The following is a 12,075-nucleotide window of genomic DNA, read 5'->3' as shown; positions in this document are numbered from 1 at the left end:
GTCTGATGAAACAAAAATAGAACTGTTTGGCCATACTAACTATCGTTATGTTTGTAGGAAAAAAGGGGATGCTTGCAAGCCGAAGAACACCATCCCAAACGTGAAGCAAGGGGGTGGCAGCATCATGTTGTGGGGGTGCTTGGCTGCAGGAGGGACTGGTGCACTTCACAAAATAGATGGCGTCATGAGGTAGGAAAATTATGTGGAGATATTGAAGCAACACCTCAAGACATCAGTCAGGAAGTTAAAGCTTGGTCGCAAATGGGTCTTCCAAATGGACAATGACCCCAAGCATACCTCCAAATTTGTGGCAAAATGGCTTAAGGACAACAAAGTCAAGGTATTGGAATGTCCATCACAAAGCCCTGACCTCAATCCTATAGAAAATGTGTAGGCAGAACTGAAAAAGCGTGTGCGAGCAAGGAGGCCTACAAATCTGACTCCGTTACACCAGCTCTGTCAGGAGGAATGGGCCAAAATTCACCCAACTTATTGTGGGAAGCATGAGGAAGACTACCCAAAACATTTGACCCAAGTTAAACAATTTAAAGGCAATGCTACCAAATACTAATTGAGTGTATGTAAACTTCTGACCCACTGGGAATGTGATGAAAGAAATAAAAGCTGAAATAAATCATTCTCTCTATTATTCTGACATTTCACATTCTTAAAATAAAAGTGGTGATCCTAACTGACCTAAGACAGGGAATTTTTACAAAGATGAAATGTTGGGAATTGTGAAAAACTGAGTTTAAATGTACTTGGCTATGGTGTATGTAAACTTCCGACTTCAACTGTAGGTAAGGAAAATAAATGAATTGTGATTTTATTCAAACCAGACCAAATGTGTTGAATGAAAATGTTAAACTTTGCATAAGCACCACTTTTCCGTGTCAAATTATAATTGGAAAACACATAGTTTACTACTGTACTTAAACATAACTTCAACATCTTGTTTTTTTCCCCTCCAAGTCAGCTTTAATAATACAATTATTCCAAAAGCTACAGGCACAAAAAAAAGCGGACATGAATTACAAGTCTAAGACAAATAGACAAGTTGATATAACATGAAAATGACAGGTAGTTTTTATTTTTATTTTTTAAGAACCCCACAGATTAAGCTAAAGTAAAGGTGTGATGCAAGCTTTTGAAATACATTTAAGCTTGTAAGTTAATCATTTTTGAAAAATAGACTTACACCAACATTTCTTTACATTTTCTTTCTGAAGACAAGATGGTACCCAAAACAGTGTGAAATGCAAACAAAGTGTCTGGGAGATGACGAACATTGATTACTTGATATAATCAAATTTAAATGGAAGAATCAAGTTTCGTCTAAAAAAAACATTAAAAAAAAAACAAATAATTATAATAATCTAGAGACAGAAAAAAAATAGGCAAAAACAAAGACAGAAGGACATGGACAATATATACAAATGGCCAATAATGTAGCTCAGAAACATAATGTGTCTCTACTGGTGATTCTTTTTTTTTTTAAACAACGCTGACATTTTCTGTGACTGCTCTTTTGGAGAAAATACACTTCATACTAAATTCATAGGACAAGTTAAAACAGATCAGGAAGTGGAAAAGTGAGGGATTTTTGAAGTGATGGTATCCAGTGGCTGCCAGTGACAGTTCATTAGTGAATCATAGAGCTCCTCACTCCTCTCCATGTATTCTTTGTTCAGTGCATCCACATCCAGGTGAGGATTGGGTTCTGGCAGGGAAGAGAGGGGAATGAAGAAGAGTAAATAAGTCAAGAAACCAAGGGATTTGAATGCAACCGAGTCAGGCAGTTACAATACATTTAAAAGGAAGAACAAGAAAGACCTTATATCTGCAGCACATTACATTTTCCTTTAGTGCATGTGAAAGTATAGCGAAGAGTTACCTTCTGCTGCCTCTTCTTCAGGCTCATCTGTGGACTCCTGTGTTTGCTAATGTGAAAAACAAGACAACATATATTAATCATTGTAAACACCTGTTAGCATGAAAACCATTTTTAGACAGATTTCATTAGATTAAGGGACAGGTTATGGGAAATTATGAGGAAAGATCCCAGGAGCTTGTAAGGAAGCCTTACATCTGAGGAAGTCTGCATGTCTGTGGGCATGGGGGGCATGCCGATGGGAGGTGGGGGTCCCATCATCCCATGGGGGCCTGGAGGGGGGTACCCCCCGTAGGGACCGTACCCACCATAGTTGTAGCTGTTGTACTGGTCATAGCCCCACTGAGGGTAGTAGTTCTGGTTGGGTTGTTGATAGTATGGCTGTTGGTAATTGTTGTGGTAGGAGTTGTGGTTCTGGTTGTTATAGCTGTTCATTTTATGGCTAAAAAGTAAGGAAACAGGAAAAATGTATGTTGGGTGCAGTGGATGTTAAGTTAGGAGGACAATCACACATAGTATATCAACTTTCAACAAAGACAGACCAGCATGACACTAATCGACCCTAATACAGTATAATTTATACACTTATTTCAGAAGATTAGAAGCATACCTCTTGTTCACAGCTATGCTGATCCTGATTGGTTTCGTCCCCAGGCCTGAAGCATTCTGACACTCATCGATGGCTTTCTTCTGTTCGTTCTCATCTTCAAACTTGATGAAGCCATAACCTCTGCGAGAGCAAGCAAAATGCTAAAACCCTGAGCACACATTCTGTCCGAACTCGCCGTATCATGCTAATCAAATACGTAATTAATTCGAAAAACAAAAATGGTATGGTAGAACTGAAACTTGTTGTTTTACTTTTAATATGAAGTAGCATCACTTCAATTGTGAGTTGCTCTTGCTTACCCTACATGGGGAAAACAATAGTTTTAGCATAAATGTCAGAAACAAACTTTTCCAGTATTTTGGGGGAAATATACCAGTGGTAAACAGTGGTGAAGATACCCAACACACTAGTATATATACACACACAATCCAATGTAATAAGAATCTATTGTTAAAACGTCATGAGCTTTTACAAAGAATTTAAATGTAATGAAATGTCAGATTAATTCAAATTGTGTTCAAAAGCAGGTGGTGCATAACTAGCCTCACCAAATAACATGAATGTATAAGTCTGTTCAGCACACATACCTGGAGTTACCATACTGATCAGAGACCACTTTGCCTCCTTTGCAGGAAGGGTACTTCTTCAAGAAGAACTGATGAAGCTGGTAGTCGTCCACCTCTGAAGACAGATCTCCCACAAAAACGGAAAATTCCGGGCTGAGGTTGCATGAAAGACAGACACAGAGAGAGGGATTACGAAGGTGAACCAACACCATACCATCTAGCGGTTTCTTTCGCACAATCTTTTTTCTGGAGATAGAAAATATCACACAGAACAGTGTACATGATAAACAAGTTACTGTGGGTTCCAACAACAGAATCATGCATCAAATGAGGAAGAAAGTAAAACAGCTTACCCAGCCTCTGGCCGTTTCCCGTAAGTTGCATAGTTTAACTTAAACTTTCTGGGCTGTACAGGAAGAAAGAACAAGCAGTCAAGCACCTTCAAAGACAAACGCGTGTAGTAAGGACATATATTGCTGGAAAATAAAGAGTATATTATTAGAGAATAACATTTTATTTGGTTTACATACCTCCACCACCCAGAACAGGCTTTATTCCATTCGTCAGTTAGTTCCTAACAGAGTTTATTCACCAGCTTTAAACAAAGTCAACTTACAAACAGCCTCAACCACCTTCATCAGGAAGAATACGGAGCTCAGTAACTTTGCAGTAATGTAAATCTGAGATACTGTATTCCGTTCCATCAACCTCAAATTAAGGTGGAGGCCAATGCTAGCGAAGCTCCGCTATCAACAACACATTTGAAACTAAAACTAGAGGGTGGTTGTCCGCTAACACATCATCAGTAAGTTGTTCAAATGAACTTTGAATTTTAGAAATGTCAAGCTTATGATGAGTGCTCACCGGATTTGATCCAGGAACTAGCTTCCCATTCAGTTGGTGAACGCATCGGTCAACGCTGGTTTCGTCTGCCATTTCCACAAAGCAATAGCCCGCTGAACCACTGTAGAACAAGAGATTGTATTAGTGCCAACAGTGTGATACTACAACATTTTAGAAACGGGACAGAAACACCCAATGTGGGGTAATAAATATTGCATTTTGGAATTACAGTATCAATTCACAGCTCTGTGATAAGTAAACCAAGTACTTCCCTAAAATGACAACAGGAGGTTCTAGAACAACAGCCATTTAAGGTTAGGGTAGCCTGGCATTGTAGCTGATAGGGGTTCAATTACTCACTATGTATTTTAATTACTGACTGATTCTAATTTGAGAAAGTAGTTGCTTGATATATAGCCTAGATAAAATAGTGTGGACTATTTTCAAACAAGGAAACACATGCTAAACACATGGCATTACTTGACTACATTACACAGAGGTGTGATGAACATACCCTGTTACTCTGTGGGTAATGATCTTAACACCATACGCCGTCTCGCCCATAGTGCTGAAGGCTTGTTTGATGAAATTCTCATCCATGTATGGGTCCAGCTATGAAAAAGATTGTGTAGAGTTATCTGTCTGTAAGATATACACTTGCAAATATCCCATTCATATCCATGAAATATAAAGCTGGCTACAGTACAAGCCAGGAAATAGAGAATAGTGAGAGAAGGCCTAATTAGGTTAGGCATAATGTTAGCAGTGTGGTTAAAGTTAGGTTTAAAATGTTGCTATAATTATGACTTTGTGGCTGTGGTAACTAGTGACGACCAAACATTTGTTGAACGTAATTCAATTCGTCAGACACTTCCTTCACCATGGAGTGGAGTTTAGTCAGTTATGATAACTCGTGACAACCCAAATGTTTACCCAAATGTCTGCCTGGGCTCAGGAGACAGGTTTAGAAACTCTGATATTATTAGGCGCTCTACTACTAGGCCCAGACAGGGCAGCGAGCTAGCTAAACTGTCGGGATCGGGAACATTACTTTTGAGAAGTTTACACATTTTAATTCGGTAGCTAATACATCACTGGCTGTATATCTTATCCTGTTTTTAAATGAACGTCCACATAACCATACAGATTATACACTTCACAACAATTGGGGAACTTAGCTAGCTGACGTTAGCAAGCTAGATAACGTTACTGGTGTAGCTACCTAACGTTACTAGATAGCTAGTCTCCTGTAGCTAAAGTAGCTGGCTAAAACGTTTGCCTTCAGTCAGTTAGTAACAAGAGGATTAAAACAGAGCGAACGTACATCACCCATCCAAAGGCTTGTCATCCTGTTGAACATATTGGTGGTTTATTTTCGGGGGGTATCCTACAAACACGAATATGTAGCTACTAGTTAAGTTTTATAAATTGATAGCGCTTCCTCCCGAAAATGGTGCTACTGAAATCAAAGATGGTGAAGACCACGCCTCCGGAAATTCGGTAAGTTAAATAAATGGACTTGCAAGAATGGACACATCTTGAATTCATTTCCGCATTTGATTAAGTAGGCGACTTCAAAATGATTGACTATAGATCAGTGTTAACAAAAACATAAAACTCAGTGCCAGTGGTTTGTACATTATTTTCGCTAGGGGGCGATGTGGATTCTATCCGTCCTTCGAAAGTGTGACGATATTTTCTTTCGGCATTGATTATTCAGGAGGGCAACGGATACATTTTCCACCAATCATAGTAACGGATGCTATTCCGCTTCCATGGTAACCTCCCAAATCTTTTGAACAAACCAATCACGACAGCGCATTTAGTAATTTAAAGAAAGTTCGTCATTGGATGTTGAAATTTTAAACCTGAGCTGCGGCAGAAAGGAAAACGGTTCAGTGAAGTTTGTGAGTTGATTTTTCCCTTCCAGTAGTTCTAAAAGTACATTTTTACGTGTGGAATTAATTTGGAGTAAGTAGCTCACGTTTGTTAACACCTACTTTTAGGTTTTGTTGCATGAAATGTAAATAATAAATGACGGAGAAAGCCAGCAAGTTTGCTGGCTAACGTTAGCTGTTCAATTATAGCGTCAGTGAATTCGTTTTCTAAGGTTAGCTAACATGCACGTTTAGTTAACCAAATATACGCTTTTGTTAGTGTAATTTATAAACTACTTGGTTCTATTCTTGCAACGTTACCCTGTAGGGAGTCCGAAAGGAAGATTCAGACATGGCTCAATTTGGATTCGACAACGACATTCACAGCATTCTGAAGCTGGATATGCCGATCACAAACGCGCCCATGGCGAGGTGGCAGAGAAAAGCCAGTTCGTCGATGTCGACCAGCTGTGCCAACACCAGCGCTCTATCACCTGGCAAATCCGGAAACCGATCTCTTAGTCTGTCCAAGACGCCCAGTAAAACACCAGGTGACTAGCTATTATTTTTGTTTTTCATGTTGAATCTTGCTCTACAGTACTTGCTTCTGTGTACGTAGGTAGTCTTTTTCAACTGTCTATGGGTGTGGCACTGTTACCAATCTGTTTCACCAAGGGTTCTATTACTAGTCTGCCCTTCTCTCTTGCTCAGGTAAAAATGGAAAGACACAGTGCACACCTTCCAAGGCAGGTGGTGACCGTTTCATTCCCACTAGAAACAACAAACAGATGGATGTGGCAAGCTTCCTGCTCTCAAAGGAAAATGAGCCCATGGACACAAACCCCTCAGCAACAACATCAGTGAGTCTTTTCTCTAACATTTCCAATCACATTTGTTGGTATGTTGTATTGTAGCTAAACACAGGCAAATTTGTCATTGTAGGAGAACCAGAAAGCATGGTCTGTTACACTCAATGGATATGACATTGAGGAGGCAAAGATCTTGCATCTGGGAGGAAAACCCTTGAATGCTCCAGAAGGTAGGCCTACTGTTGGGAATGATTGTGACTTGATGTCAGTTGCTTGCTATCAGAATCTAGTGTCCAATTCTCTTTTCTTTGCAGGTTACCAGAATAACCTAAAAGTTCTCTACAGTCAGATTCCTACCCCAGTCTCCACCAAAAAGAACCGATACATACCATCAGTGCCTGACAGAATCTTAGACGCTCCTGAACTCCGAAATGATTTCTGTGAGTCCTGCCAATACAGTACTACAAATGTCTAATAACCTGTCTGAGGAGCAGGTACCGCTTGACTTAACCTAGGGGTGTTGGTCAAAGATGCTCCGGAACTTCAAAATTACGACAGTCTCCTAACACAGTAAATGTCCAGTAACGTACCTGGGAAGTAATCCTAGATGTGGGTGTAACATGCGCCTGCCGTGATGCATAAATCATACTGTTTTACATTTTAGTCATTTAGCAGCTGCTCTTATCCAGAGGGGGGGGTGGAGGTGTGTGATTACTTCAGATACTCTTTGAAGAGATAGGGTTTTGGATGTTTTTGGAAGATGGACAGGGAAGCTGCTGTCCTAGCTTGAGGTGGAAGCTGCGCCGCTTCTGGTGAGATAGGGTCGTACTCTACGATGTTGTAGAGCATGAACTTGCAGGAGCGAGTCACTGCTTTAATGTTGGCAGAGAACGGGTGTTGTTCAGGGTCCGGCCAAGGTTTTTTGCGCTCTGGGGGGACACACTGGAGGTGACAACTGATGGTGAGGTAGGCCTTTCCCTGCAGGAAGAGCAGCTCCGTCCTGTCGAGGTTAAGCTTGAGGTGGTTGGCTGACATCCAAGCTGAGATATCTGCCAGGTTGATATGACGGAGCTGAGTGACTTGGTGTATAGAGAGGAGAAGAGGTCCTAGATTTCAATGGGAGATTTGCACTAAGTGACTAATGGGCCACATCAAGTGTATCTTGTCCTTTTGTCTTCAAACTCATCTTAATTCACTCAGGGTGGAGATGAGCATTCTTTGACAATTTACTTTGTTAAAAAGCTCCATTTACCTCCGTCTGTTCACACAGATCTGAACCTACTTGACTGGAGCAGTCGGAACCTTCTAGCAGTTGCCCTTCACAACAGTGTTTATCTGTGGGACGCCACCCAGGGTGACATCGTCCTACTGATGAAGATGGAGCGGGAGGAGGACTACATTTGCTCTGTGTCATGGATCAAGGAGGGCAACTTCCTTGCCATTGGTACCAGTGACTGCAAAGTTCAGGTAAACTGTCTGCCGTGAACCTACCCAGCACTCATCTAACTGAATTTGGCTTCCAATGCAATTTTGTGGTGTTAAAGAATGATTTTATGCTTTTTTTTATATATATACATATCACCTGAATTTGTCTTTGTCCCTAGTTGTGGGATGTGGAGAACCAGAAGCGTCTACGCAGCATGGCCAGCCACACTGCCAGAGTTGGCAGCCTGAGTTGGAACAATCACATTCTTTCCAGGTAAAGATTCATGTCTGGGGGGAAAAAACAACTGTATGAATAGTCAGTCCCACTTAATGCTTTTGCTGTGATTTTGCTGTCCCAGACAATGTTCACGTTGTGGGCAAATTCTTAGATCGTAAATGATTGTGGTACGTCTTGGCTCGTTCAGTGTGACATGGGTCTGTTGCTTTGAGTACCGCTACATGCGGTCGTAGACCCCTCGACGTTCTAGCCGTGTCCAATTTTTTGGGGGGGGCTTTATCGTGCAGTGTGGCTTGTATTACGAGCCGATCCCAGCGACTGTCGACTAGGAACACTGCCGGTACAGAGTATGCACACAATATGATTATTGTGAATAGTCAGGTTATTGTAATAGTTCAAGAACAATTTCCCTAATAGTCTTATTTACGTGACACATCTGAATTCAGTCTACCTGATGGTGATTGTGCACTTATTATAATCCCAATCAAAATAATGTTCTACCACAGCGACCATGCTATTTTGAGGAAGCCTATTTGATTTATTTTATTTGAAAACTTTCTACAATGCATACTTTCAGTTTTTCTGAATTCAATATACTAGCGCATAAGCATAGTGAGGCTTGCACTGCTGGTGCTGGCACATGCTCAGATCAAATGCACCACTGCAGTTGATGAAGCCTCGCATGCCAATCAGACTGTGACGCCAGAACTGAAGCAAATTGTACATCTGGACAGGTTGATAAAGATTTTAATTTGGTAACATCAGTGTCACGTGACAAAATGTAAAAGATGGAATCTCATGTACAGTCTGCCAAGGGCTTAAGTCAGTCCCTCCAGGATCTTTTTTTGTTATACTTGTGTCCAGAATGTTTTGATTTGGTGTTTTTATTAGCCGTCTTATGATTTATTTTTTCCAGTGGCTCCAGATCTGGTCACATCCACCACCATGATGTAAGGGTAGCAGACCACCACATCTTCACCCTGTCCGGACACTCTCAGGAGGTGTGTGGGCTGGAGTGGTCCCCTGATGGAAGATACCTGGCCAGCGGTGGAAACGACAACCTTGTGTACGTGTGGCCAGGTGTGCAGGAGGGCAGCGGCCAAGGCAGCAATGCTGTTCACGGCTTCAATGAGCACCAAGGTGCAGTCAAGGTAAGCAAACATTTTTGAACTAAATGTAATTCTTGGTGCGACGTGCTAAACTACCATGTTTTATTGAAGGATGGCGTTGGGATTGAATAAAAGGCCACAATTTGATGCACATTAAAGTCCACTCACTGTAAAGAGACATGCCCAACCGTAATGATTGTTTCTTACTGAAATTCCTTAGGCTTTGGCCTGGTGCCCATGGCAACCTAACATTCTTGCGTCTGGAGGGGGCACCAGTGACCGTCACATCCGCATCTGGAACGTCACCAGTGGCTCTTGCATCAGTGCCCTGGACACTCAGTCTCAGGTAACTGCACCCATCTTGATCCCTAGTGGGATTGTCTGAGTTCTGAAGTCTCATTCAATTTTGTGCTGGATGATATTACACCTCCAAGGCCCTGCTGCTCAGTCATAGCAGCATGAATATTTGCATACCGGTCACTTTTTAAATAAGTTTACATTCCATAACTGCAATGCCATACGATCAGACATTGACTGGTGGTCAAATCTGCCTTACAGGTGTCCTCTTTGAAGTTTGCGCCAAACTACAAGGAATTGGTCTCCGGCCACGGATATGCCCACGACAACGTAGTCATCTGGAAGTATCCCTCCTTGACTAAAGTGGCCGAGCTCAATGGTGAGTGACTGGCCTGAAATTATTTTGACTTATAATAACTTTACACAGAGCTGTTAAGTTTGTCATTGATGGATCAGTTGACAAGGACCATTTTTGTTGCCTGAAGCTATAAAAGCATCAAAGAGCCTGATGGATAATGTCCCTCGCCCCAGTTTCCTTAACTGGGTAAACATAATCCTAATTTAAACTAAACTGTAGCATTAATTTGCTTAATGTCAATGCTGAAGCATTTTGGGCATGTACACCTCCCAATCCATCTCAATAATGATGCATGCTTAAAGATGTGCTATGCTGAAATCGCTCTGCCTTTTCTTGGTTCCTAAAATTCTATTAGTTTGCTTAATTTCAGTTTGACAAAACAAGCAGGTATAGTGTAAAGAATAATCTAAACTGCTGTGAAATCTCTTCCATAACCAAAAAGTATATTTTTTTCAGCTTCATGAAGCTGGTGTACAAAATTGAAAGTAAAATAGCACATGTTTCGAACTGGAGCCATTCTGGGGTCAAAGTTCAAAACTGAAATCTCAAACTTTTTAATTCCCCCCCCCCCAGGTCATGAGGGCAGGGTCTTGAACATTACCATGAGTCCAGACTGCTCGACTATTGCCACTGTAGCCGGTGATGAAACTGTCCGCCTCTGGAAGAGCTTTGAGCTGGATCCAGTCAAGAAGAAGGCCAAAGAGAGGATGGTGAAGTCCACCAGCAGCAGCATTCACCAATCTATCCGATAATTAACCTTTTATGTGTTGTGCTCAATTTAGTTATTGATCAACTCCTAATTCTTTACTAATGTACAAAATGTTTATTCACTGTAAAATAAAGATTGCCACTTTTACATTTTCTTTGCGTTTGAATATTTTGCAGCCATGGCACTTGATTACAAATCTGATTTTCCACTTAAGAAAATCTTCAAGTATTATAACCTGGGTAGAATGTAGTGAAATACTGTTCGGGCCCTCGGTCAATGTTAAACTGAGGTTTCTTTCTTTGCTGAAACCCATACTAGTTTCTGCTTTTGATTCATATTTCCATGGTTAACATTATTTTGAAGTACAGTACTCCTGGGAGTTTATTGGTGATGTGCTAGTTGAAAGTGGTCTTATTCATAAATGGCTCTTTAATCAAGAATGGTGTTTTCTGAAGTGCTTGACTTGATATTGTCCAGCCAGAAGGGGTGGGGTCTACGTCATGTACAGATATCACAATGCCTGGAAGTGTTAACAGCTCAGGAACAACAATCTTCTGAAACTAGCAGTGTGACCACAGTAAAGACTACCTGGAAAACCAGTGGGCGCTTTCCAGTAAGACATTCTGCAGAGTACAAGATTGTTGATCGGTAGGTTTCTGAGAAGCACTTCTGCAGGAATTAAGATATTCTAAAATTGTGTCCCAGCTAACCTCCCTCTAGCTAACTGTTCTAAACCTGGCCAGAGGCCGGGATGGTGTTCTACAATAGTAAGCTTGTTGGATGAATGCCTAAAATGAGGCATGTATGACTAATGTTCAGAACGCTTTGGTTTGATCTGCTCCTTTATGAAAGCCAAAAATGCAACACCCTTGACCCTGATGGTAAGGAAAAGATGGCAATGGCTGGGATGTGCCAGAACACCCAAAAGATGCATGGAGAACAATAAAAAGAGTGGCCTGACCTGGGGGAGCCTTATCAAGAATGCTGCTGCAGACCAGATACAGGGCTCTAGCTCCAAAATGAGAGTGCAGGCCAGGTAGCAGGCTGTTAGCCAGCCTGCCAACTTAGTGGAGTCTGCCACTAGCAGTCAGTGTAGTCAGCTCAGCTATCCCAATTGAGACTGTCTGCCTCGATCTAGGTTAGTCAAAACTAAACATGGCGGTGTTCGCTCTAGCAATCTCACTGGAATAAAGACCTCCATTCCTGTCATTATTGAAAGAGATTGTGACATCTCAAAATGGTGCTACTTAATGTTAGATCCCTCAGTTTCAAGACAGTTAGTCAATTAACTAATCACTGATCATAATCTTGATGTGATTGGCCTGACAAACATGGCTTAAGCC

General features: G+C 41.3%; 2 protein-coding genes across 3 annotated transcripts; one reads left to right on the top strand and one right to left on the bottom strand.

Moving 5' to 3' along the window:
- Positions 1 to 952: 952 nt before the first annotated feature.
- LOC120020321 (tRNA selenocysteine 1-associated protein 1-like) lies at positions 953 to 5,504 on the bottom strand. Its single transcript, XM_038963897.1, has 9 exons — positions 5,235 to 5,504; positions 4,425 to 4,522; positions 3,932 to 4,031; positions 3,421 to 3,473; positions 3,089 to 3,220; positions 2,502 to 2,621; positions 2,087 to 2,333; positions 1,895 to 1,940; positions 953 to 1,720 (listed from the first exon to the last, which is right to left on the bottom strand). The coding sequence occupies exons 1-9, from the start codon at positions 5,268 to 5,270 to the stop codon at positions 1,578 to 1,580; spliced, it is 975 nt and encodes a 324-aa protein (XP_038819825.1). The 5' UTR covers positions 5,271 to 5,504; the 3' UTR covers positions 953 to 1,577.
- Positions 5,505 to 5,750: 246 nt separating this feature from the next.
- Positions 5,751 to 10,884, top strand: LOC120019982 (cell division cycle protein 20 homolog). Of its 2 annotated transcripts, none has more exons than XM_038963397.1 (11): positions 5,751 to 5,817; positions 6,116 to 6,338; positions 6,499 to 6,647; positions 6,730 to 6,826; positions 6,911 to 7,036; positions 7,867 to 8,063; positions 8,201 to 8,295; positions 9,176 to 9,410; positions 9,589 to 9,714; positions 9,927 to 10,044; positions 10,597 to 10,884. In XM_038963397.1, exons 2-11 carry the CDS (start codon positions 6,140 to 6,142, stop codon positions 10,773 to 10,775), a joined length of 1,521 nt encoding a protein of 506 aa, XP_038819325.1. In that variant the 5' UTR covers positions 5,751 to 5,817; positions 6,116 to 6,139; the 3' UTR covers positions 10,776 to 10,884. The 2 variants fall into 2 exon arrangements, with proteins under 2 accessions (XP_038819325.1, XP_038819324.1); XM_038963396.1 differs by having other exon boundaries at positions 5,777 to 5,881.
- The last annotated feature ends 1,191 nt before the right edge of the window (positions 10,885 to 12,075 follow it).

This window comes from Salvelinus namaycush, chromosome 25 (genome assembly GCF_016432855.1).
Source record: "Salvelinus namaycush isolate Seneca chromosome 25, SaNama_1.0, whole genome shotgun sequence".
Classification (NCBI taxonomy): domain Eukaryota; kingdom Metazoa; phylum Chordata; class Actinopteri; order Salmoniformes; family Salmonidae; genus Salvelinus; species Salvelinus namaycush.
Note: the sequence above shows the minus strand (reverse complement) of the source record. Positions and strands in the feature narration are given on the sequence as shown.

Excerpts from the sequence above, each read along its gene's own strand:
- LOC120020321 (XM_038963897.1), bottom strand. The coding sequence starts at position 5,270 with ATGTTCAACAGGATGACAAGCCTTTGGATGGGTGAT. Across the intron at positions 3,474-3,931 it reads TAGTTCCTGGATCAAATCCG|CCCAGAAAGTTTAAGTTAAA; the intron begins GTGAGCACTCAT and ends CTTCCTGTACAG. Across the intron at positions 2,334-2,501 it reads AGCATAGCTGTGAACAAGAG|CCATAAAATGAACAGCTATA; the intron begins GTATGCTTCTAA and ends CTTACTTTTTAG.
- LOC120019982 (XM_038963397.1), top strand. The coding sequence starts at position 6,140 with ATGGCTCAATTTGGATTCGACAACGACATTCACAGCATTCTGAAGCTG. Across the intron at positions 6,339-6,498 it reads GACGCCCAGTAAAACACCAG|GTAAAAATGGAAAGACACAG; the intron begins GTGACTAGCTAT and ends TCTCTTGCTCAG. Across the intron at positions 8,064-8,200 it reads CCAGTGACTGCAAAGTTCAG|TTGTGGGATGTGGAGAACCA; the intron begins GTAAACTGTCTG and ends CTTTGTCCCTAG.